The 27699-nt window shown below is 37.6% G+C and overlaps 1 protein-coding gene and 1 non-coding gene across 2 annotated transcripts; both read left to right on the forward strand.

Annotated features, from left to right (window-relative positions):
* The first annotated feature begins 2927 nt into the window (after window positions 1–2927).
* On the forward strand, window positions 2928–26596 carry FAM151B (family with sequence similarity 151 member B). The gene is made up of 6 exons (XM_045565718.1): window positions 2928–3087; window positions 7004–7129; window positions 13464–13629; window positions 19232–19449; window positions 22183–22318; window positions 26113–26596. Exons 1-6 carry the CDS (start codon window positions 3063–3065, stop codon window positions 26270–26272), a joined length of 831 nt encoding a protein of 276 aa, XP_045421674.1. The 5' UTR covers window positions 2928–3062; the 3' UTR covers window positions 26273–26596.
* Window positions 10272–10378, forward strand: LOC123648690. The gene has a single exon (XR_006738716.1). It is a non-coding gene; the product is annotated as a U6 spliceosomal RNA (small nuclear RNA).
* Window positions 26597–27699: the final 1103 nt, after the last annotated feature.

Raw genomic sequence — 27699 nt, forward strand, 5'->3', positions numbered from 1 at the left:
AAATTTCCAAACATTCAAAAGTAAAATAATACGATGAAACTCTATATACATATCCTACAACAATCCTGAGAATGAACACATCAAGATTTGCCTCTTTTGCTTCATCTATCCCTTAATTTCTTTGCTGGAGAATTTTAAAGCAAGTCTCAGATATCATCATTTCATGCCATATACTTCAGTATGCAGCTCTAAAAAATGGACAGTAATTTCGAGTTAGTTACTGTAAAATCTATAAAAATATTGAGACAATATTGTGACCAATAGGTCATAAAAACTTTTGTATTGCAATGAATACCATCATGAAAGTGAAATTACAACCTCAACTCTGAGCAAAATGGGAGAAAATACTTGCAAATCTTGTATCTGTTAAGGGACTTGTACTCAGACTATATAAAGAACTTTCACAATTCAACAATAAAAACAGAATCCAATTAAAAAATAAGCAAAGGATTTGAATAGACATTTCTCCAAAGAAAATATATAAATGGGCAATAAGCACTTGAAAATATGCTCAACATTATTAGTAGAGAAATGCACATCAAGACAATGATGTACTACTTCATATCCACTGGGATGGCAATAATTTAAAAAAGACATATAACAGGTACTGGTGGGGATGTGGAGAAATTGGAAACCTCATCCACTACTGGTGGAATGTAAAATGTTACAGCTGCTTTACAAAACTGGGGGTTCCTCAGAAAGTTAAACATAGAGTTGCCCTATGAACAAGCAATTCCACTCCTAGGTATGTACACAAGAGAAATATGTCCATATACGTCCACACAAAACTTGTCCACGATTCTTCATAGCAGCATTATTTACATTAGCCAAAAAGTAGAAACAACCTGAATGTCCATCATCCGATAAATGGACAAATAAAATGTGGCATATGCAAACAATAGAGTTTATTCCAACATAAGAAGGAAGTACTGATACATGTTAAAACATGGATGAACTTTGAAAAGAAAGCAGCCAGACACAAAAGATCATATATTGTATAATTTCAGAATAGGCAAATTCATAGAAACAGAAAGATTAGTGGTTGCCTAGGGTTGAGGAGGAGGGAAATGGAGAGTGATTGCTTTGGGGTGATGAAAATGTTCTAAGGTGGATTGTGGTGATGGCTGCACAACTCTATGAATACACTATAAATATATTGAATTATACACTTTAAATATGCAACATTATTAGTGTTAATGGAAAAAAAGCCAAACTGTAAAATAATTTTAAAGAGATTTACTCTGAGCCAAATTTGAGGATCATGACCTGGAGCCAGGCCCAAGAAGCCTTGAGCAAGTGGACTCACTGTGGTTGGGTTACAGTTTGGTTTTATACATTTCAGGGAAACAGGGGTTATAGGTAAAGTCATAAATTAATACATGGGAAACATACATTGGTTTGGGCAGAAAAGGTGGGCCATTTTGAAGGGGGGGTTGTTACAGGTTATGGGTGGGTTTAAAGATTCTTTGACTTGTAATTGGCTAAAGACATGAAGCTTTGTCTAAAGGCTTGGCATGTTTTAACATAAGGAGGTATTTATCAAAGTATAAGCCACCTGACATATATTTGTTGTTTAAATTGAGGAGCTGCAGGTTTGTCTTGCATACGCTTAGGCCTGTTAATGGGTTACAAAGGATGTCCCCAAGAAAGGAGGGGGGCATGATGAGGCATGTCTGACCACCCTCCTCCTGGCAGGCAATTTAGTTTTAGGATATTCCTTTGGCCAAGAGGGGGGTCCGAGCCTTAAGATTTTATTTTAGTTCACATTAGTCATTAGAGAATGTAATCAAATGCAAATCAATTGTAGATCTCAAAGCCATTTTTAATTAAAATGTTTTAATCAAATTAGAAATTTTTAAAATTTTAAAATTAAAAATGTAATGACTTCAGAACTGACGTCATTAAGACTAGTGATTTCTGAAACTCAAGAAGTCTGAGCTAGAGAACATTCAGAGACTATGGTGGCCTGATTGAGAACAGATTAAAATAATTACAACTGAAGTCTAGAAAGACTTAAAAATAAAATCTGAAATGTTGGGCGAGAATAGCTATTATAATGTGTTATGTGTCAGGTAATGTATTCTTATCCTAATTTTACAACTGGCAAATGAAGTTGTGTCAGAGTCACAGAAGCTAACTAAAAATGGCTTCAGTCTGATTCCAAGGAACTCTTTCCTGCACCAGGTTGGATTCAGAAAGTAAAGAGTTAAGGAAGGCCGCAGGAGGGAAAAAAAAAAAGTTAAGGCCAGGCCGGGGCGCGGTGGCTCACGCTGTAATCCTAGCACTCTAGGAGGCCGAGGCGGGTGGACTGTTTGAGCTCAGGAGTTCGAAACCAGCCTGAGCAAGAGCGAGACCCCGTCTCTACTAAAAAAAAAAAAAAATAGGAGGCTGAGGCAGGAGGATCGCTTAAGCCCAGGAGTTTGAGGTTGCTGTGAGCTAGGCTGACACCACAGCACTCACTCTAGCCCGGGCAACACAGCGAGACTCTGTTTCAAAAAAAAAAAAAAAAGTTAAGGCCAAAAGGCGGTGGGTGGGAGAGCCGAGTTGTCGGGAGCACTTTCTGAGTGAGCACTGTCAGACAAAGCCGGGGAGAGAAAACTGCCAAGTTAACAGCTCAGTGTCCTTGTGCGGAAGCACTCATTTTCATGGAGTAATGATTCCACATCTTTTGAGGATGTTACTAAAATTAAAAAGAAGATATATCCAATTTAAGAAATCCGTATACCACACCAGCAACTGCTTTCAACCTCGGGACGTCATCCGCTCCCTAAAGCGTCGTCATTCCCAGGAACCACACCACCAGCGTCCTCCAACGCCTTTCAGCAGAGCAGTGCGCGACGCAGGCACAGCGGACACCGCGCACGGAAACCGCGAATCCCCGCCTCTGCGCGTGCGCGCCGCGCCGACTCCACCCCCCCAGCCTCGTTTCGGCTCCACTTCGCAGGGACCGCTCCCGAGGCCTCGCCCCTGAGGTCTGTGGAGGCAGGTTTCCACGCCGCCGGTGGGAGGCCTGCGGGGCGCCAGCCGCTCAGCGCCTGCGCAGACGGCGGACGTCCGCCACCATGACAGCACCCGCCGGGGGCCCGGGTAAGCGCCGGTCCCGCGGCTTCGGCCAGGCCCGGCTTCCCTGCGGTGGCCGCCAGCCCCGGCGACCCGAGTGTGGAACCCGGTCCGCTCTATCGCAGCGCGCCCAGATGACCGGGCGAGAACCTTGCTTTCGGGTGGGCGTTAAGGGAAAAGCGTTTAGGAAAGCCAAGAATGGCAGGGTTATTGCCTCTTAAGGTCTTGGTTGAAAAGAAAGGAGTGTGACACTTTATAATCCTTAATTTCAGCAGATCACATGGAGAGTAGTTTGTGGTCAGTCCGGTTCCTCTTTGGGAATCAGGCGGACGGACGCGGCGGGGCGTTATTCTAGCCGCGCAGCGCACAGCCGTAGAGAGCTGGAAGTGTGTCTCGGTTGTTTGACCCATAGAATTAGAGATGTTTTAAACTGCAGGTGAACAATTCCACTCCAGAAGGTTACAGTATCTTTTTTTTTCTTTTGAGACAGAGTCTCGCTTTGTTGCCCGGGCTAGAGTGAGTGCCGTGGCGTCAGCCTAGCTCACAGCAGCCTCAAACTCCTGGGCTCAAGAAATCCTACTGCCTCAGCCTCCCCAGTAGCTGGGACCACAGGCGTGAGCCACCGCGCCCGGCCTAACAGTATCTTTTATATACATTTAAGTAGTCGCATGAGACAGCCTCAGTAACATTCTTTTATTAAATTTAGTTGTTTTTAAAAATTGTAAACACAATACACGCTCATTATAGAACATTTATAAAGTATACTGAAGTAAGGGGAAAAATCCCCATAATACTGATACTTAGAGACACCACTAGTAACTTTTTGGTATTTTGTAACAATCTTGACTTTTAAAAATAGGGTTAAGATCATAGTAAACGTGAAATTTTTAGATCTTGTATCTTCTCATAATATCTCTGTCACACTAGCTTTTTGTAAAGATTTAAATGACTAAAATTGTTTTATCATTCAATTATACTGTTAATTTACTTACCCAATCTACTAATGTTGGGCATTAATAAGTCGTGGGGTTTTGTTGTTGTTGTTGTTGTTGTTGTTATTGTTAGAACTAATTCTGTAATGAACATTTTTCTAGACTTCCTTGATTCTGATTTTTTTTACCCTGGACAGGATTCTTTTAACTGGAATTATTGAATCAAAGGATCTGAACATTTTTCAAAGGCATGTGCTGAAACCTCTACAGAACATTTTATTCAGACCAGGGTTTTCCTTTTTTAAACCTTGGGCTCTTTACATTTCAGTATAAATCCTTTTAATGCATAGTTTTTCTAAAAATCCAAATCTGGGGCAAAGCTCACACTCTAGACTTTCACCGTTCTCATTATCGGGCTGTATAAATGCAGTTTCTCTTCTAAATTGATGCAGCATTTACAAAATCTTGGAAAAAAATGTGTACTCAAATGAAAAATGTTCCAGATCCTGACACATGCTATTTTTAAAACAATAAGTTATGTTCTCATTACTGAGTTATTGGTGAGGCTAATTCTTCCATTATATGAATGATTTTCTTCCCTTAACTTTTTAAAAAATAAGTAATACATTCTCAACATTAAAAGATTCAAAGGGCACGGTAGGATTTATAGTGAAAAGTTCCATCCCATGACCCAACCAATCAATTCCCCTCCACATAGGTCCCCACTGTTACTATTCAGAGATTTTTTTGTATACCTGCCACCATATACTATGTATTTCTTTTTTTGTCTTTCTCCCACTTTTTTACCTATAAATTATTTTTTTATAACATTAATTTTTAGAGGCGTAGAGCAACATAAATTTATTATCTTGTAGTTCTGAAGGTCAGAAATCTGATAGATCTCACTTGGCTAAAAGCAAAGTGTCAGCAGGGCTGCCTTCCTTCTGGAGGCCTAAGGGAGAATCAGTGTTCTTGCCTTTACCAGCCTCTAGAGCCTGCTTGTGTTCTTTGGCTCATGTTCTCTTCCTGTGTTTTCGAAGCCAGAAATGACTGGTTGAATCTTTCTCACACTGTATAACTCTGACACTGACTCTCCTGCCTCCCTCTTTCTTTATTCCTTTTAATGGCTGGGTGATGTTCCATTGTATGGATATACAGTAATTTACTGAATCCACTGTTGATGGACATTTAGCTTTTTACTGTTTTACCACTATAAGTAATACTGCAATAAACATCCTTGTATAAAATGTGTTGTTTTCCACTTGTAAGCATATCTTCCTCTGGGGTAAATTTAGAGAAGTGGAAAATATATAGATGTATTTTTTAAAACTTTTCCCTTTTAAAAAAGTCTTTATTGATGTGTATTTATATACCATACAATTCACTCATTTAAATAATATAATTCCATGGGTTTTAGCTTATTCACAGACTTGTACAACCATTACCACAATCAATTTTAAAACATTTTCATCTCACAAAAAGAAACACCACCCCTGCCACATATACCCTTTAACATCATCAGCCCACAACCACTATTCTACTTTCTGTGTCTATCAATTTGCCTATTTTGGACATTTCATGTAAATGGAGTCATACAGTGTGTGACCTCTTCTTTCACTTGGCATAGTGTTTTAAAGGTTCTTCATTCCTTTTTATGTCGGAATAATATTCCATTGTATACATATACCATATCTTGTTTATTCATTAGTTGATGGACATTTGAGTTCTTTCATCCTTTGGCTGTTCTGAGGAATGCTCCTGTTAACATTCGTGTACAAGTTTTTGTGTAGCCATATGATATATTATTTTTAATGATAAATTACTGCTGGTAGTCACTTTTGGAAACCAGAAGGAACCTTAATGTTTGCCTAGTCCAGGGGTCAGCAAACTTTCTATTTAATTTTATTTTTAACTGATAAATAATTATATATATATATTTATGAGGCACAGTGTTATAATATGTGTATACATTGTAGAATAAATCAGGCTAATTATTATAGTATATCCATCACTTCATACACTTATCATTTGCATAAGCAAATGCAGAAGCATAAGCATACTTTCTTATGCTTCTGATTTTCAGGCTGGCCTATATGTCTACAAGTTATTATTTACATAACATCTAACATGCTTTTATATATATATCATATACCTGCCACATAATAATATTTGATCTCTATTTTTAAAATTTTGTGTTTTTCCCAGTCTAATTATTTTGTTATTCTCCCTCAACATATCCTCTGTCCTTTTTTGTTAAATTTTTTTTACACCATAACTCAGCAATCCCTTTTCTGGACATATACCCAAAGGAAACAAAATCTCCGCTTTGTAAAGATATCTGCTCTCCCATGTTCATTGCAGTATTATTCACAGTAGCCAAGGTGCGGAAACAACCTAAGTGTTTGTTGATGGACAAATGGACAAAGAAATTGTGGTACATATATACAATGGAATATTATTCAGCCCTAAAAAGAAAGTGATCTTGCCATATGCCACAATACGCATAAGCCTGGAGGATACTATGCTAAGTGAAATATGCGAGACCCTGAGAGAAAAATATTGTTGCATGATCTCACTTTTATGCAGAATCTGAAAAAAAAATTCAAATATGCAGAGATAAAGAACAAAACAGTGGTTGTCAAGGGTGGGGATGCGGGTAGGTGGAGGTATTGGAAATGGGGATATGTAAGTCAGAAGATACAAAGTGGCAGATATACAGGATAAACAAGTCTATAGAGATCTAATGTGCAACATGAGGACCATAGGTAATAAAATTGTACTGTGTATGAGATTCATGCTAAATTAATAGATTTTAGCTCCTCTTGACACAAAAACAAAAAGCATGTGTGAGATGATGGATATGTTGATTTGCTTTACTGCAGTAGCCTTTTTTCTATCTATATTTATCCCATAACATGTGTATACCTTAAATATGTACAATAAGATTTATTTTAAAAGATTTTACCCCATAAAAAACAATATCCTTTTTCATGTAAATACTGTTATTTTAGGATCTTGGAGTGAAAATATACTGGAATATTTTCTGAGAAATAACCAGATTACAACAGAAGATGGCGCTGAGATCGTCTGGTATCATGCAGCTAACCACAAGGCACAAATGAACGAAGCAGTGAAAAGTAAGTCACTACAGTTGCTTGGAATTTACTTTGGATAATAGATTAATTCTACTTTTTTGATATCTAGGCCTATTTATAGGTACAAGAGACTTAGGTGATCCAAATGTAAGTTCTAGGGTAACATAAACGTTTTTATGAAGTGTTTCATTTTGTTTACAAAATGGGAACAAATTGCATAATTGAAGAATTTTCTTATTTTCTAGAAGTGATTTGCCTTGACATGTCTTACTGGAACCCTCATATATTATTACACTTTCTTACATATTCTAGTGATTTGAATATAACTTTTAAGATCAGGATCATTATATCTTACATATTTTTGTGTCTTTCATAGTATACTAATGAGAGGCTCAATAAATATTTGTAGAATGGATGGATGAAGCCATTGAATTCTAATTTATAATTAATTGCTTTGGGCAGTATTTATGACTAAGCTAGAAATCAAGCCTTTGGTTTGCTAATTCAACCTGTAATCAAATATATATATCCCTTCATTATATAGATGAACACTTTAGCAGTGTTTCTCAGCCTTTTCCTGTGAAGCACATGTTAGCTGCAGCAGGAAAGGGCAATGAAAGCATATCACTAGAGGGCTGGGGCACAGCTTACAGTATCCTGGTCCAACAAGGAAACTGCCTTGAAGTCTCATGTTTTATTGTACAACCTGATGCATTTTCTGCACTCCATTATATATCTGGGCTTCTTTTACTGTAAAAACACTGTTTTAACTTGTTTTTCTTTGCTCCTCAAAAGGAAGAACTTTGTTTTGTTTAATATTGAATCTCTAATGCCTAAAAACAGTACCTAGCATGTAATAACCACATAGTGATTATTTAATAAATGAATTTTAGCAAAAGTTATGCTTCAGGAAAAAGTTGATTAGTGGTTGTTAGGAGTTGGAGGGAGCAAATGCTAAGGGGTACACGGTTTCTTTTTTGGATTATAAAACTTTTCTGGAATTTAATAGTGGTGACTGTTGTATTAGTACAACCTTCTGAATATACTAAAAACCACTAACTAGTATACTTTAAAATGGTGAATTTTATAGTATGTGAATTATATCTCAATTTTTTAAATAAAAAAATAGGAAAGGAAGAAATATAACTGTTATTCACAGACAATATGATTGTGTATATAGAAAACAAATTAAGATTCTGTAGATAAATGGTCATAAATAGGTGAATTTAGAAAGTCTCAGGATACAAAGTCAAAATAGAAAATCAATTGCCTCTCTAACAACTGAAAATTTAGAAATGGAACTTCAAAAATTATACAATTTATAATATTAGTAGAATATACAAAGCTCTTTTGACATTGCAGGTTAGGAATAGTGAAAAGTTGCTTTTGCTCTGGTGAGCAGGAGCTGGTGAGGCAAGGTGAAGCAAAGCAAAGTCTGGCTGTGGACACAGTCTGGAGCTCCTGTGATTGGGTTGACATTTATCGTGATGTACACACTTCCTCCTCTGGCTCTCCCTGTTATTTGAGACTATTGTGACTAGGCAGTCTAACAAACAGAAGTATTCCCTGACCTTCAAAAGCCTTCTACCCAAGGGCCAGGAATGGGAGAATTGGGAGAGAGGCTGGGCAACTCCTATATATATGTCTCCAGGCTAGGCCCACCTCTCTTGTTACTGTTAGTCTCTCTCGCTGCTTATTGATGTTTGTGCTTAGAGATCTCACATGTATCTCAACTTTAAGTTATTCTATATGGAATTGTTGATTACATTTACTAACCTGCACTTCCTACAATCTTTCCTGTCTCAGGAAATGGCACCACAATCTACTTAGATGTTTGAATCAGAAATCTAAGAGTCATCCAATCTGTTTATTTCTTATATCTGATTATCATCCAATCATTATGATTCTGTTTCAAAATATATTTTGAATTATTCCTCATCTCTCCATCTTTCTCATCATTATCCTAGAAGCCACCAGGATTTCTTGCCCTTACTGCTATAGTTTCCCAGTCTTTTTCTTGTAGGAGACCTTAGGAACATACTTGAAATGGGGCCTAAGACTCCTCAATTTGCTATTTACTGATTTTTTTTTGTATTTATGGGAAACAAATGGAATTAATAGACTATGACTACTGCTCTTAAACAAAGGAGTCCATGCTGTCATGCCCCTTCATAACTGTACTGATGGAGTAGGAGATAGAATGCCTGCATATCTTTTGCTAAACACCACTTTATCGAGAAATCATGCTTGCTTTTTTTTAAAAAAATAAAATTAGAAGCTTGACCCATTACATCTTAAATATGGCAGTAGAAAATTGGGTTGGATGATACCGTGGACCCACAACCCCTCTTCTGCAACCTCATCCTGGGAAAACAATAAAAGATCAGATCATCTGTCTTTTTGTTATTCCATTTGCCCTCTTTTTCTTTTTTGTGTGTGTATGGAAACAGAGTCTTCCTCTGTTGCCCCAGCGAGAGTGCAGTGGCATCATAATAGCTCACTGCAACCTCAAATTCCTGGACTCAAACGAGCCTCCTGCCTCAGCCTCCCAAATACCTGGGACTTATAGGAGTATGTCACCATGCCTGGCTTATTTTTCTATTTTGTTTATAAAGATGGGGGGGGGGCTCTCACTCTTGCTCAGGCTGGTCTCAAATTGCTAAGCTCAGGTGATCCTCCTGCAGTGCTAGGATTACAGGGATGAGCCACCATGCCCAGCCTGCCCTGTTGTTCTTATAGAAGTTTGACCATAGGCTAAAACACAGAATTCTCTGCATCTGCCCTCCCCATTGCCAGGTGAGCCACCCAAACATCAGGGCTTGGTCCTATATACATGGTTGAAGAATCCTACCTTTGGCCAAGGGCTGGAAGCTGGTTTGGATAGTACCTAGACTGTCCTTAGAATTGCATTTGATAGAGAATAAAGGGAGTTTAAAACTCTTTGATTGGTCTTGATGTTTTGTTATTCTGTACTTTACCCCACTGTAAAAGAACCTAAATGTGATCTAGCTTAGGGAAGAGAAACATAGCAAATACCCATTGGCTGCCTACCTTATCACTATTCCCCTTTTCTTCCTTCCTAAAAGAACTTCACTTTTATTAAGGTATCCATTTCTGCTCCATACAAGCACATGGATGCTGACTGCATTTCTAGCTCCAGGGGTGGATTAAAATAAGTTAATCAGTGCCGGCTTCAGCAGCACATATACTAAAATTAGAACGATACAGTGAAGATTAGCATGGCCCCTGCACGAGGATGACTCGCAAATTCATGAAGTGTTCCATATTTTTTAAAACAGTTCTAGATAGCAGCCTAGGCAAAGAATTTATGACAAAGACCCCAAGGGCAATTACAGCAACTACAAAAATGAATAAATGGAATTTAATTAAATTAAAAAGCTTCTGCACAACTAAGGAAATAATCAATCAACAGAGCAAATAGACAACCTACAGAATGGGAGAAAATATTCACAAAGTATACATCCAATAAAGGGCTAATATCCAGAATCTACAAAGAACTCAAGAAAATTAGCAAGAAAAAACAAACCCCATTAAAACGTGGGCAAAAAACATGAACAGAAGCTTTTCAAAAGAAAGACAAATGGCCAGTAAATATGTGAAAAAATATTCAACATCACTAATCATCAGGGAAATACAAGTTAAAACCACAATGAGGGGCCGGGCGTGGTGGCTCACGCCTGTAATCCTAGCCCTCTGGGAGGCCGAGGCGGGTGGATCGCTCGAGGTCAGGAGTTCGAGACCAGCCTGAGTGAGACCCCGTCTCTACTAAAAATAGAAAGAAATTATCTGGCCAACTAAAAATATATATAACAAAAAAAAATATTAGCCGGGCATGGTGGCACATGCCTGTAGTCCCAGCTACTCGGGAGGCTGAGGCAGTAGGATCGCTTAAGCCCAGGAGTGTGAGGTTGCTGTGAGCTAGGCTGACGCCACGGCACTCACTCTAGCCTGGGCAACAAAGTGAGACTCTGTCTCAAAAAAAAAAAAAAAACCATAATGAGATATCATCTTATCCCAGTTAGAATGGATTTTATTAAAAAGTCCCAAAACAATAGATGCTGGCATGGATGCAGAGAGAAAGGAACGCTTATACATTGTTGGTGGGACTGCAAGTTAGTACAGCCTCTGTGGAAAACAGTATGGAGATTCCTCAAAGAATTAAAAGTACACCTACCATTCAATCCAGCAGTCCCACTACTGGTATCTACCCAAAGGAAAGGAAGTCATTTTATCAAAAAGACACCTGCACTCGAATGTTTATTGCAGCACAATGCACAATCACAAAGATGTGGAATAAACCTAAGTGCCCATCAATTCATGAGTGGATTAACAAAATGTGGTATATGTATACCATGGAGTTCTACTCAGCCATAAAAAAGGATGAATTAATGCCTTTTGCAAAAATTTGGATAGAACTAGAGACCATTATCCTAAGTGAAGTATCTAAAGAATGGAAAAACAAACACCACATGTACTTGCTATTAAACTGGAACTCACCAGTGAGCACAAATGTGTACAGAGGGAAGTAAAATTCAGTGGAAATCAAGCAGGAGGGAGGGGGAAGGAAACTAACATGTACAAGGAACACAATTTGGGTGATGGGCACACTTATTGCCATGACTCAAGCATTACAAAAGCAATCCATGTAACCAAAAACATTTGTACCCTCTTAATATTTTGAAATAAAAAATAAATAGGCCAGGCACGATGGCTCACGCCTGTAATCCTAGCATTCTGGGAGGCTGAGGTGGGAGGATTGCTTGAGCTCAGGACTTCAAGACCAACCTGAGTAAGAGTGAGCTGCCATCTCTACTAAAAATACAAAAGTTAGCCTGGTGTCATGGCACACACATATAGTCCCAGCTACTTGGGAGGCTGAGGCAGGAGGATCACTTGAGCCTGGGAGGTTGAGGTTGTGGTGAGCTATGGTGACACCACTGCAGTCTAGCCTGGGTGAGAGAGTGAGACTCTGTCAAATGAATGAATGAATGAATTAATGTAAAAGTAAATAAGTAAGTTAATTAGCACCTGCAGTTTTCCTGATGATTCATATTGTTCCCATAGTGGGCAAGTCATCTAACTAGGTGCAATCAGACCCAAGTAAAGTAATTATAATTATTGAAGAACTTTTATATCTTAAAACTTAAAAATGTAGCTATGAATATATGTGGCCCCAGTGTTTGTTCATAGCTATCTTATAATCATGAGATGAAATTAGCCTTAAGATGAAGAATATAACAAAGAGAGTGAAGAAAAGAGCCATAAAGACCCCGATAAGATCACTGAGTTGCTGATTGGCTCACACTAAGAGCTCACTGGACCTCTGGACTTCTAGTTATATAAGATGATAAATTTCTTTATTAGCTTGAATCTGATTTCTGTTTACTTGCAGCCGGAAGCATCCAATAGATTATGAGTCACCCCTACTTTGACAGATTATTTTCCCTGCTTCCACCCTTGTCCCTGCCTAGTTCCTTTTCCACCCAGCATCCACAGTGGTATATTCAAACATAAGTCAGTCCTTCTTTTTTCTCAAGTGGTTTTCCATTGAAAATTTTTAACATAATCATTAGATGGAAACCCATTTGGTTCCACCACTCTAGTTTCCAAGAGAAGAGATTTTTCCCCAGATGCTTTGGCCTCTTACTTCACTGTTTATTCCTCTCACAGGGGTGAAGAGATTTTTCTTTTGGCATGTAGTTCTTCACTGGGTAGAGCTAATCTATCAAATGTTCTATACAAAAGAATAAGTTCTTCTCTCCTCTTCCTCCTGGGCAGTGAGAAGCAGCCCAGATGGGTATTTGTATTTGACAGAACATTGCTTTGAAGGGGCTATTCTAAAATTTGGACTAGGGGGTGACTGTGGCAGTTAGAAGTTAGCAGGCTCATTTATCTGTTCAAAGGATATGTGCTTTTAAACAGTAGCTAAGCTGTAAGTCAAAGAAATGAATTTTTAATGTAGAGTTTCAAATATAAGCAATAAATATCCACAGTTTCTAATTTGAGGAGTGAGAAGATAAAAGTACTATTTTTATTCCCAGAAAACTTCAACAAATACTTGTTAAGCCTCTCATTATGTACTCCCTTTGCTAGGTACTGGGAGGAAATTCACAAGTATAACAACAGCTTAAGCTCTAAGTGACCCAGGGAAAGTCATTTAACTTCTTGGCACCTGTTTGTTCATCTTTAAAAAATAAGGACAATATCTAAGGGCCTAGTATAGTACCTGGCACGTAGTAGTTACTCAATAAGTGTTACTTTTCTTTCCTTTCTTTTATCTTCCTCAAAAGGATACTGAGCATGGCATTTCCTATAGTTCTGCCCCCCTTTTATTAGCATTAACTTATTTGGACAGGTACTGCTCACATGATAGAGGCTGATGTCCTCCTGCCAAATGATGGATCAGAGCATGGCCAACCAATTATGGCCCATCCTCCTGAAACAAACAGTGATAATACCCTACAGGAGTGGCTGGCTGAAGTTATGAAAAGCAATAAAGGCATCAAGCTGGATTTCAAGAGGTATTTATACAAACATGTTCAATTTTCTGGTTATTATAGAATAACTTTAGAGAGAAAAAGTAATAGCTGCATATGTCCATGCCTGACTACCTCTTTTTGTGCTTCATCCAAACTGAAAATGGATTTGTACACTCTAATTAATGTTTCAGGAATGGATCTAAGATCCAATAAATTGTTTACTAAAATTATTTTTGGGGGACCCTGAGAGGCTAAAGTTAGGTTAATTTTTATAAAGGAATTTATCATAAGTGACTATTGTGGTGACAGGTAAATTTAAAATGCTACTTTTATTAAAAGGTAGTCATGGAGAATGAGAATTGGAAAAAATTTTTTAAGGTTGTTAATGCATATCCTATTTGATTTATGTATTATGTTTGTAAAGGGGATTATTTAGAAGTCTTTAATAATGAAAGTGTTCCTTAATAACCACATTTTGGAGGCATTAATAATGAAGAGCAAGATTTTTTTTTTTTTTTTTTTTTTTTTGAGACAGAGTGTCACTTTGTTGCCCTGGCTAGAGTGAGTGCCGTGGCGTCAGCCTAGCTCACAGCAACCTCAAACTCCTGGGCTTAAGCAATCCTACTGCCTCAGCCTCCCGAGTAGCTGGGACTACAGGCATGCGCCACCATGCCCGGCTAATTTTTTCTATATATATTTTAGTTGGCCAGATAATTTCTTTCTATTTTTAGTAGAGACGGGGTCTCACTCTTGCTCAGGCTGGTCTCGAACTCCTGACCTCGAGCGATCCACCCGCCTCAGCCTCCCAGAGTGCTAGGATTACAGGCGTGAGCCACCGCGCCCGGCAAAGATTAAGTGTCATTTCTTTTGCTGTGGCCATCCCAGTAAATTTTACTTTTGTAGCATTTTGACAGTTGTAAGTATTATAGATAAAGCCAGGAATACACTGTGACACCACAGAAGCACACCATAAGCCTCTATTATGGGTCTTAATAGAAGGCAGCTGCTATTGAAATTTAGGATTGGCAGTAAATCTACCTCTTCTCTGAGTAGTATTTTAAAATTGAATTATCTCAAGGAATTAAGGATTTGGAATCTTGTAGAATTTTTTTTTTTTTTTGAGACAGGGTCTTGCTCTATTGCCCAGGCTAGAATGCTGTGACATGATCATAGCTCACTGCAACCTCAAACTCCTGGGCTAAAGCGATCCTCCTGCCTCAGCCTCCTGAGTAGCTGGGACTACAGGTGCATGCCACCACACCTGGCTAATTTTTTTTTTTTTTGTAGAGACCAGGTCTTGTTATATTGCCCAGGCTGGTGTCGAACTCCTCGGCCTCAAGCGATCCTCCCACCTCAGCCTCCCTAATTGTAGGATTTTTAAGATGACTCTAACCATTTGTTGTGGGGCAAAATGTACCAGTAAACCTCATTAAACTGTTGGTAAATGAATGGATATACAAAATCTTGATATACAGGAGTTTGGGGTTGATAAGGACTTGTAATTAAAGAATTATCTTAAGATCATAAACTTTTCAAGTGATGAATAGTTCAATTCTGTTTTATTGACAAAGAAACTTAGTCCCAGAGAGGTTAAATGATTTACTTAAGGACAACAGCTAAGCTTTGACAGGCAAGCTAGAACCAGATCCCAGGTCTCCTGGAGCCAGTCCAGTGTTTTCTGCACCATGAAATAAAGCATTTGATCTTTAATACCTAGTGACTTAAATTTTCAGATCTCCTTGCCTTGTCATGTGCTCAATTTTTCATTGTTTATTGTAGCCCCTTGAATTGTTCTTTTTTTTTTTTTTTTTTTTTGAGACAGAGTCTCACTTTCTTGCCCAGGCTAGAGTGAGTGCCGTGGCATCAGCCTAGCTCACAGCAACCTCAGACTCCTGGGCTTAAGCGATCCTACTGCCTCAGCCTCCCGAGTAGCTGGGACTACAGGCATGAGCCACCATGCCCGGCTAATTTTTTTTTTTTTGTATATATATTTTTAGTTGGCCAGATAATTTCTTTCTATTTTTAGTAGAGACGGGGTCTCACTCTTGCTCAGGCTGGTCTCGAACTCCTGACCTCGAGCGATCCACCCGCCTCGGCCTCCCAGAGCTAGGATTACAGGCGTGAGCCACCGCGCCCGGCCTGAATTGTTCTTTGTGACGTATTCTTTGGCTCCTCGCCAATCATATCAGCTCATTTATTCCTAAATGCTAGCAGCTACCACAAAAGGGCAGAGCCACTAAAATAAACATTTTGCAAGTTTTTAAAATTATAACATACTTGGAGAGGAATAAATATAAACTAAGTTATAGGAACACCTACTATATGTCAGGTACTGTTCTAAAAGCATCGCATGTATTTTTCATTTAATTCTCATAACAATCCCAAGAGGTAGGTTATTATTGTCATTCTCATTTTCCAGATGAGGCAATGGAGGCAAAGAGCTAAGTAGCCTGCTTGTGGTTGCAGAGTGGGTCATGGAGAGGGAGAGCTGCCAGCCTTGCCGGAGAGTTCACACTCTTAACCAGAGTGTGCACTGCCTCTGTAAGAGTAGCTGAATGTTACCTCTGAGTCACATTTTACTAGTTCTTGTCTTGTGCTTCTAAGTAATTCTGTTTAGTACACAAATAATAAGTAATATATTTTAAAATTTTATCCAGAGTTTTAGCAAACTCTCCAGTGTTTTAGCAAAGAATTATTTCCCCTTAAAATGTAATTTTAAATAGTTTATTACAATTTTAAGTATGATTTTCATTTTGTTATCTCTAGTTTCTAAATGAAATTAATAGGAAAATAGGATAAAATATTCACAAGCTTGATTTACAAGTAATTTTTTAGGAAAAAAATCTATAATAACTAAGTTTATATTATTTTCTAGGGATTTAAATAAATATTACCAAAGAGCAATTTTAGGTAGTTTTCTAATCAGTACTTTCTTCTTCAAACGATCATCCTGGAAGACCTTTTGGCACTTCCCTATGGGAAACTTAATACTAATACATATAAGAGTTGACAGTGTTGGCCCTTAGTATTTTAAATTAGAGTTACATGGAATTTGTAGGTTAATTTAGAAGGATATGTCATTTTGTGACATGTACAATATTGAGTCTTCCAGCTAGGAACATGGTATGTTATTTTTTTTGTAGTATACAGTAGTCCTCTGTTATCTGCAGTTTCTGTTACCTGCAGTCTAAAAATATCAAATGAAAAATTCCAGAAATAAACAACTCATAAGTTTTAAATTGCACACCATTCTGCATAGCACAATGAAATCTTATACCATCCCACTCCATCCTGCCTGGGACATGAATCATCCCTTCCCTTTATCCAGTGTATCCACGCTGTTTATGCTACCTGCCTGTTAACCACTTAGTAGCCGTGTAGGTCATCAGATTGACAGATCACAGAAAGAAGGTGAGTATAGTACAATAAGCTACTTTGAGAGAGAAAGAGAGATCACGTGATGTTCACCTAACTTTGATTACAATATATTGTTACAATTGTTCTTCTTTAGTTATCGTTAATCTTTTATTGTGCCTAATTTATAAATTAAACTTTATGATTGGTATACATTAATAGGAAAAACCATAGTATGTATAGGGTTTGATACTATCTGTGGTTTCAGTCATCCACTGGGGGTCTTGGAATATATTCCCTGCAGATAAGGGAGGACCACTGTATGTTGTATTTTGTTGTTTGGAAAAGTTTGTGCTCAATTTTTTTATCAAAAATGTTACAGCTTTCTTCCAGAAGAATTTTAGATGTTATTTTGTCAAGTTCCAGAAAATAAGAGCTAAAATAACAAAAAGTTTTAAGTTTCTTAATAACATTTAGAATTTTTAAAAATATAGATTTTGTTTTTCTTATTTAAGCTTCTAGTAAGGAAAAATGTGATTACCCTCATCTATATTAGTGATAATTAAAATATTTATATATAAAATGGAATATGTATATTAAATTCTTGTTTCATTACGTTCTGTGTCATAGCTTTTTATGTGCTCTGCATGTAGTAGGCACTAAATAAGCACTGGTGGAATTTCTATTTTGGGGAGAATATGCTGTTTGAGACTGGATATTCTCAGATGGCAAATCAGTGTTAAACAGCCCTATGTCGACTTATTAAATTGAGAATGCTTACGAAGCTCCCTCCTGAAATGTAAACTGGAAATCAGTGTTTAACCTTACCTCCACGGATGCCAGTTTTCTTAAGAGATCAGAGTCCTTTCTGGAAAAAGAGAGGAGCTTGGCAACAGACATGCGTGGATTAGTTCAAGGTTTTCCCTTGCTCCACCCATGAAGAGCAAAACTCCATGGGGACTTGGCTGCTGCTGTAGGACTTAAAGAGATGCAAGCTTTGGAGTCGCAGGTACAAGTTGCTTGCTACCAAAAATGGAATTTTGTAGGAAGTACAGTGCCAGATCTCAGAATTGTGGTTTTATTATAACACGGCATTGATGCAGTGTGAGGCAGGAAGCATTTAAAACAGAGAAGTGACAACATTGAAATTAGAGTTTGCAAGGTCCAGCATTAGAGTTTCTTAATCCACTAAAATCTAGAGCCTTTATTTCAGGGGCAGAAGAGTGAGAAGAAGGAGGTGTTCCACATGGGAGCAGCATGAAAGAGGCTAGAGGCTGAGAGCTAGAGCCTGTTTCCTATGGTTTTCGTGAATAGTATCCTTGCTTACTAGTAAATACAACCCAATAAATAATAACATTATTAATTTCTCCTCTTGAAGTAGGAGGCCCAATGGAGTAGAGAGAAGTAAAAGCATAGATAGAAGTACTCCAATCCCTCAAGAAGAAAGATGGAAACATGAGGAGGGGTTACTGAGTGTTCTCTCCCCCACCATCCATCTCCAAAATTCTTAGCCTTTCATCACAATATTCACTACAAGCTAATTTTCTTATAAATGAACATAGGCTTTGAAGGTTCAGAAGATAATCAGTTATAAGTAGTATAGTTTGCCAACAAAGTTTGTCTATATATTTTTAAAAAGCAAAAATTATATAGGCTGCTTAAAACCTTAGTGTTTCAAAGTCTATTGGTGTCACTGTGCTCCCATGTGGAACATTTCTTTCTTTTCACTCTTCTGCCCCTGAAATGAAGGCTCTAGGTTTTAGTGGATTAATAAGCTCTAAAGATGGACCTAACTCTAGGGAAGTAAAAAGAGTGAAGCTTCTTTTTAATTTAAACTAAAATATGCTTGCTGGAATCAGAGATACAGTGCTTGGGTGCACTTGGGTATTTCATAAATGTGATTTTGCGGGTTATAAGTGAATTTCCTTTGTTATTTATGCTTTCTGTGATGAGTGAACATTTGTGTCTTTTCTGAAATTGTTTTCACACTGAGTCCTCCTAATATAGAGTTTTGAAACCTCTATTTTATCTACAGGTAGTGACATTATTCATATATTTATAGAATCTTTAAGGTACCTTCATGAATAATAAGAAATCAACATTTTGAGATATGGCATATATTATTAGCTTTTCCCTATGGTGCTATGTTATCTTTGATTTTATTTATTTCAGACATTGTTATATTATATTTTTATTATGAATTTGAGAGCATTAAAACCACTAGGTTAAAAGAACTTCTTTTTACTTTGACTTAGGAATATGTCTCATTGACAACAAACTATGTTTTTAGTCTGGCAGCTGTAGAACCATCCATGGTGCTCTTGGAAAATGTGAAGAGGCATCTGAAGTGTCCCGTATGGATTAATGCTGATATTCTTCCTGGTCCAAATGGAAATAGCAAAGTAATAGATGCAAAACCATTTATAGATACTGTGACATCCTTCTTTCCAGATGTGACATTATCCCTGGGCTGGACAACGGGATGGCATCCTGAGAAAGTTAATGAAGGTGATAATTCTAATAATGTATTCCTTGTTGGTCAAATTAAAATATCCTACAAATACAAAAATAACATGTTTAATACAAAGCCCAAAACATATCCCACAAAATCTTAAGAGCCTAATGGAGAGAAACACCTAACCCTACAGGTATGTGTAGACCCTTCTTTCTGTTATTTCAGATAGACACTGTGTTCATTGATGACATCTGTCATCTAGCTTCCATGGGAAAGAGTTATTTGCAAGCTGCCTCTTTACATACTTTGAACAAATCCTTAGTTGATCTCTTTGAACTTGTAAAACATTCTAGACTCCCTTTATTTTCCTTTTTGCCATACCTTAGAGCAAGCTTCTTATAACAAATGAAAGATAATAATAGAAATGCTTGAAGCACACCAGTTCTGCTCTCTAGATACTGGTAGGGGTCCACATGTAGGTTGCTGAAACCTTGGTGCCCTGTTATGCTCTCTTTGGCTGGACAGGGGAGTGGGAGGCCATGAGACACTCCTCTTGGCTGGATCCCTTCTTTTCCTACAGATGAATCAGACATTTAACTTCTTCCTGGTTGAAACTTATTATACTACTGGATTTGCCTCTATTTGTTTTCTTTTTTTTTTTGGAGACAGTGTCTCGCTTTGTTGCCCGGGCTAGAGTGAGTGCCGTGGCGTCAGCCTAGCTCACAGCAACCTCAAACTCCTGGGCTTAAGCGATCCTACTGCCTCAGCCTCCCCAGTAGCTGGGACTACAGGCATGCACCACCATGCCCAGCTCATTTTTTCTATATATGTATTTTTAGTTGGCCAGATAATTTCTTTCTATTTTTAGTAGAGACGAAGTCTCGCTCTTGCTCAGGCTGGTCTCGAACTCCTGACCTTGAGCGATCCACCCGCCTCGGCCTTCCAGAGTGCTAGGATTACAGGCGTGAGCCACCGCGCCTGGCCTGGATTTGCCTCTATTTTTTCACGTATCTTTAGTTAGTGATTTCCAGGTAACCAGCCAGTAAACAGTGAAAGGCTCTGGGATATCTGACCACGTGGTAAAAATAATAAACTAAAAACGTATTTAGAGCTTTTGAAGATGTTAACCTGTATCCTACTGTGTTCAGGGAATTCATTTTTTACTCATTTGCTCTTACTGTTTTCAGCTATAAAGTTTTAGCATCCAACCTGAGGTCAGAGTAACTGCCATCTAGTGAATAGTGAAGTGACATTTAGGTTATGACACCCTGGTCAAATAATTGATATAATTGAGAGAAAAAAATAATGTGCTTTAACTTGTCTATTTTAATTTTCTAATCATTTAAATTTTATTAGTTTCATTAAAGAAAATACTATGTAATTTGAAATGTTTGAAGAAGGAAAACCAGAAACCAGTACCTTCCTTACTGATTCTAAACTCCATTTAGTCATGTTTAGTATGAGTTTGGCCTTAACCTCAGGCATGAGCTGAGACAAACCAGGTCTGGGTCTTTAAGTCATGCTGGTGTTGGATGTATCCAGGCTGTTCACCACCCCCAGCACTCTCCCCGCATCCTCTTGTCACCACCAACATGTGCTTTATCCTCCCTTACTTCTTATGCTGTCAATTTTAAAAAAGAAAGTTCATAGGGTATAGTCATATAGGTATAGCGTCTATTAGCAATGCCTTTTTCTAATTAAAAAATATAATTTTCCAGATTTTAAAGGAAAGTAGGTAATTTCCCTTCGTTTCCTCAGGAATTTAGCTTAGAACTTCTATAAAATTTTCCTTTACTGACCAATACTTCTTTTATAACCTGCTTTTGATAGAGTTTAGGGTTATTTAAAAAATATAAATTTTTTGTCCAAAGCTGTTTATAAACAGACAAGTGTGTTTTCCTGTCTTAACAATGTCTTAACATGATTTAAAACACATATATAGGCCGGGCGTAGTGGCTCACGCCTATAATCCTAACACTCTGGGAGGCTGAGGAGGGAGGATTACTTGAGGTCAGGAGTTCGAGACCAGCCTGAGCAAGAGCGAGACCTTGTCTCTACAAAAAATTGAAAAAATTAACCTTGCATGGTGGCGTGAGCCTGCAGGCCTAGCTACTTGGGAGGCTGAGGCAGGAGGATCCCTTGAGCCCAGGCGTTTGAGGTTGCTGTGAGCTAGGCTGATGCCACAGCACTGTACCCTGGGCAACAGAGCGAGACTCTGTCTCAAACAAAACAAATATAGTCAATTTTACCACTATTTCCACTTTAGGTAAAATGTGTAAGTAATTTGGACTAGCCAAAAAGAAAATTGATTTGAAGTTAATTATCACTTAAACAGCTAGTAAATACCTAGCAGCTATCTTTTCTTGAAAAAGAAAATTTAACACAAATAGAAAATCTCAGTTTATAGAGAATAATAATGATGAAGATGTACCTAAGAGAAGAGCTTTAGAATTTTTAAAGTAAATAAAAATACAGTAGCATCAGATTTGCTTTTTTTGTACTTGAGAGATTAGTGACACCCTTTTAATATTTTAATTTTTTGTTAAATTTGCTCTTGGTCACTTATGGCATGATTTTTTAATCTACATTTTTCCACTCAAAGTATTTTCATGAATTAAATGGTATTTTAATTCACTCTGAATCTAAAGGGAAAGGATTATGAATTACCTATGAATTCACCTGTGAATTATCCATGGATTTACCTATTTACAGGTAATTTAGTTTTTTATTTAATTGACTTTGAGGATTTCAATCAGAAAAGTTAAATTTCTTTGTTTTCATTTAAGGATACAGTTGGACAATGGTGAAAGAGATGGAATATATATGTAATGAACTAAATCAGCCTGTAACATTCCCTGTGAGAGCAGCATTAGTCAGGCAGTCTTGTTCTCAGTTACTGTGGCTGTTGAAGAAATCAAACAGGTATGTATTAGCTTAACAATATGGTGCATGTATGGGAGCATGTATGAAAGACAGAGATAGGAAGGGCATGAAAATTAATTATGTAAGGACAGTGTGGGTGAGAGAGAGAGAGAATTAAAACTGATAATATATGTGCACAGACTCCCTCACTTCATTGAAGCTCCTTGATGAAGTTTAACTTACTTGATGTTGGGTCTTTCATCCCTATTCCTCACAAAAGTTTTTGCACATAGTAGGTGCCTAGTAAATATTAGTTGTCTTTTTCATTATGTTATACAGTGACACAAAGTTATGAGTAGATAAAATAGTTTCTCTTTGAATTTCATCAAAATTTCAGAATTCTTTTCCATATAAAAATTTTATGATTTTAATATGTAATAAGAATTAGTTGGACCACCTATTGATTATTAAAATATATTATAAAAGTATAGATATTAAAACCATTTTGGTACTATTTTTTTAATAGACTAATCAATAGAACAAAAGAGAAAGTCTAAAAAATAAACCCAAATCTATCATGTAGTTTAGTATAGAAACAAGCTGACATTTCAAATCACTGGTGTTAGGACAACAGGCTATGTAGGAAAAACAAGGCTAACACCTTTTCTTATTCCTTCCTCCAAAATAAATTTACTTCCAGATGAAGTAAAGACTTAAACATGAAACAGTAAGTGAATAAAGAAAAAACAAGGGGCTGGGCGCGGTGGCTCACGCCTGTAATCCTAGCACTCTGGGAGGCCGAGGCGGGAGGATTGCTCGAGGTCAGGGTTCGAGACCAGCCTGAGCAAGAGCGAGACCCCGTCTCTACTAAAAATAGAAAGAAATTATATGGACAGCTAAAAAAAAAATATATAGAAAAAATTAGCTGGGCATAGTGGCACATGCCTGTAATCCTAGCTACTCGGGAGGCTGAGGCAGTAGGATCGCTTAAGCCCAGGAGTTTGAGGTTGCTGTGAGCGAGGCTGACGCCATGGCACTCACTCTAGCCCGGGCAACAGAGTGAGACTCTGTCTCAAAAAAAAAAAAACAAAAAAACAAGGGATGATTTTTTAATATAGTTTCAGAATGGAGATTTTTCTTAGTACTAAGGCACAAAACCTAGAAACTGTAAAAGGAAATTTTGATACATTCAGATACATAAAAATAGAAAGATTCTGGTAATAAAAAAAAAGACATTCAGTATATATGTAAGACAGATGTAAAGAATTGTAACAATTAAATAATTTTTTACAAATCACCCAGAAAAAGGCCCAGTTTGATAATTCACTATGTTGGAGAGAGTAGAGGAAGCAGACACTAATACATGGACAGGAATGTAAACAGGCCAATAATTTCCTAGGAGAGAAATTTGGCATATACTCATAATTTCACTAATGAGAGCTTGTCTTACAGAAGTTCACAAAAGCACAGAGACACAGCTACAGGATATTCTTGAAGCATTGTTTATAATAATAAAAGACTTGAGGCCAGGCATAGTGGTTCACGCCTGTAATCCTAGCACTCTGGGAGGCTGAGGCGGGAGGATCATTTGAACTCAGGAGTTCGAGACCAGCCTGAGCAAGAGCAAGACCCCGTCTCTAGTCAAATAGAAAGAAATTAGTGGACAACTAAAAATATATAGAAAAATGTAGCCAGGCATGGTGGCACATGCCTGTAGTCCCAGCTACTCGGGAGCCTGAGGCAGAAGGATTGCTTGAGCTCAGGAGTTTGAGGTTGCTGTGAGCTAGGCTGACACCACTGCAATCTAGCCCGGGCAACAGAGTGAGACTCTGTCTCAAAAAAAAAAAAAAAAAAGACTTGAAACATTCTAAATATCTACCAGTCAGAACTGGTTGAATAAATTATGGTATGCCCATATGATGGAATATTATATATCTGTTACAGATAATGCAGTAGACCTTATGTGTTAATATGGAATGATCTCTAAGATACATTAAGTAAGTAAATTAAAATGCAGAATGATAGGTGCATGATTTCATTTTCATGAGGAAAAATAGATGTGTAAAAATGTTTATAGATGTATTGAACTTAGAGTAATTTGAATCAGTGGCTGCTAACATTATGCTTAAAGAGAAACATTAGATGGTACCAGGCACTATACCAGTCAGTTTCTTAGTTTAAACCAACTGAAACCAATTTGGAGTAACTTAAGCAGAAAAGAGATTTATTGAATTATGAGGAGACCTTCATTCTTATAGTATACTGTGGCAATATTTGCCATTCTCTTGTTGCAAATATGTCTTTATTTATTAACTCTTCTAGTTTTGTTTGTTTTCCTTAGTATCAAAGAAGAGCACTGAAACCAAATAGCATAATGTGTTAATTTTTTAAAGATTATCATTGAAATTAAAGCTTTAAATTAAGTTAATTAAATTTTAAATTCTCATGGAGAACTCTAGAATCCTTGAGAGTATATGCTCATACCCCTATTTAAGAAACATTTACAATGTAGATGGACTCTATTTTCTTGGAGACATAGTACTCAAATAATCATGTGCACAAGTACTGTAAGACTGTGGCAACATTTGGTTTTGTTTTTTTTTTTTTTTTGAGACAGAGTCTCACTCTGTTGCCCAAGCTAGAGTGCTGTGGCGTCAGCGTAGCTCACAGCAACCTCAAACTAACTCCTGGGCTCAAGGGATCTTCCTGCCTCACCCTCCCACGTAGCAGGACTACAGGCATGTGCCACCATGCTAGCTAATTTTTTCCATTTTTAGTAGAGATGGGTCTCACTCTTGCTCAGGCTGGTCTCAAACTCCTGAGCTCAAGCAATCCTCCCACCTTGGCCTCCCAGAGTGCTGGAATTACAGGTGTGAGCCACTGTACCCGGCCCTGTGGCCACATTTGTGAGAAAATTCTCCCAAGGCTAAATTCCATTTGGATTTATTTTAAGTTATTTTTAATGATGTCACATTGATTTTCACATGGTCATGTTCAATTCTGTTGGAACTTTCAACTCACAGAGGCACCTAGTGACCCAAGAGACCTCAGTCAGAAATAAGTCTTTTAAACATACTCCAAATGGGTCTTGTGAAAACTGAATTAATGTAGACTATGTTGTGGGCATGATGAAAACTATCAACTGCTAACTGGATATTTTAGGCTGTTCAATGTAGCAAAGTTAGTCTAAGAAATTTTAGAACATTTTTTTCCACTGAGCAGAAATTACGTGTTTCTTAAATATCTAGAGTTAGGTCTTTCAAACTAAAAAATATTGGTTTATACAGAAATAATTTGTTTTCATCTATGGTTTTTCACATGTAATAGGCCATAGCAAAGAGCTACTTAAACTACTTAGACAATTCTTTACAGGAAAATAACCATACCTGACTATGAGTGTTGGGAATGTCAGTGACATTTGTGTCTCTTCTCATTTTCCTCTCACTGTGCTTTTCGCTCTGACCAGGCTACTGAACAAACCCAGGTTACAGCTGGAAATTTTTGTGGGGGAACAGATTCCTTGATCAGCAACATAGTCTCTTTTTTCCTTTTTCCAAAATTAGACCCATTTCCATTGCCACCAGTCTGGGTTTCTAAGTCCATTTAACATTCCTGTAATTCAGACAGAGCATTTATGTTATTTAGACAACAGCAGTGGGATTTGTTTTTGTCTCTAGCCCCTCTGATGTTGATGAAGGATTAAATAGGAAAGTACAGTTACACCACTGCTGATTAATTTTGTCATCTGTGTGCATTTGGGTTAGAGACAAATGAGAGTATTTTTAGGCTTATTGAAATTGCTCATCACTTTCTTTTCACTTTTAACTGTATAATTCTATTTTATTTTAATGCAGGTACAGCCTGACTATTTGGACTGGAAAAAATGATGACTATTCCATTGAAGATTTACTTTATATTAGAAACCATTTTGGCAAAAACCAAGTTTTCTATGACATCTTGGAACCACAAAACCTTCAATTTAAACAAGCCATTGGAATCAAAGTTAATCTCTAAGAAGAGTCTTCCAAATTATTTTCTGTGCTTTAGTTTCATAACCCTTCTCTGCATTGGTCTGAATTAATTATCATGTATATTATGATTATAGGCTTAGGCTCCAATTCATCCAATCAGGAAACGTTTACTGTGTGCTTACTCTGTGGGCATATGTTCTTATAAAATAGTGCACTTATGTAAAAGATTTGGAAAGGAGATTTCAGTGGCCTAGTCTAATAATAATTCAGGAAAATGATACTCTGAACCTCTTTAAAAAGTAACTTTGAGCCTGAGCGAGAGCAAGATCCCGTCTACTAAAAATAGAAAAATTACCTAGGCGTTGTGGCACGCGCCTGTAATCCCAGCTACTCGGGAGATGAGCCAAAAGGATCACTTGAGCCCAGGAGTTTGAGGTTGCAGTGATCTGTGATGATGCCACTGCAGTCTACCCAGGTGACAGACGGAGACCCTATCTCAAAAAAAAAAAGTGTGATATACTGAAGACTAATGGGAGAATCCACACGTCCTAAAACAGGTATAAATCACATTTTATTGCCACTTACATTATAGAGATTACGAAAAATATGGCACTCTCTTTGCCTTTTTCTTGGAAAACTGGGAGATAACAAAAAAGTAGGAGGGCTTTAAAAATGTTTTTGACTTTCACAGGGGTGAGCAGCTGTCTCATACCAAGAACTAATCCATATCCTGAAACTATAGATTAAATTAGATGGATTTAGAATTTCCATATTGGGAAACATACTGGCAGCTAAGTATATTTTTTGTTTCTATAGTATCTTATCTATAGTGAACAATATCCTGTTGGAGAGCAGTTTTAAGCCTTGTAATATATCATTTGTTTTCCAAGTTTGTCACTCTATTCGGAGATACTCCTAAGTTTTTCTGTAAAACAAAACTTTCTTGAATACCTCTTTCTTTATGCAAATAAAAAACCTTCAAAGGCTTAAATTCAATTTTACTCAGTTTTCCTCTTTCAAGACCCTTGATAATGTGGTCCCACCCTAAAAGTTGATTTGATGTGCTCTAGCACAGCCCTTCATTTCAAAAATTCATTCAACATCAGTGGCCTTTAGATCTTACCTTAACAGTTCATTTTGACTATTTGATTCTGTTCACTAATTGTGCCATGCATGTCTCCTCAGCTAGATTGTAAATCTTTCATGGTAAACGTGCATACTTAAGTATCCTTTACAGCGCCTGGCATAGTCAGAGCAAAGTACTCACAAAAAAATGTTGCTTCCTTGATTTATTAAAAGGAAATTTACCACTGAATGCCATAAGATATGTAATTTTGCCTTTTGTTAATCAACCGTTTTTCTCCCAGAGAAGAAAGCAGTTCTATACAGAGAAAAGAGCTTGGACTTTGAGTTCAGACAGACTTCCCTCACAGCCCCACTTCTATCCCTTACTAGCCACAGACTTTGGGA

This window comes from Lemur catta, chromosome 12 (genome assembly GCF_020740605.2).
Source record: "Lemur catta isolate mLemCat1 chromosome 12, mLemCat1.pri, whole genome shotgun sequence".
Classification (NCBI taxonomy): domain Eukaryota; kingdom Metazoa; phylum Chordata; class Mammalia; order Primates; family Lemuridae; genus Lemur; species Lemur catta.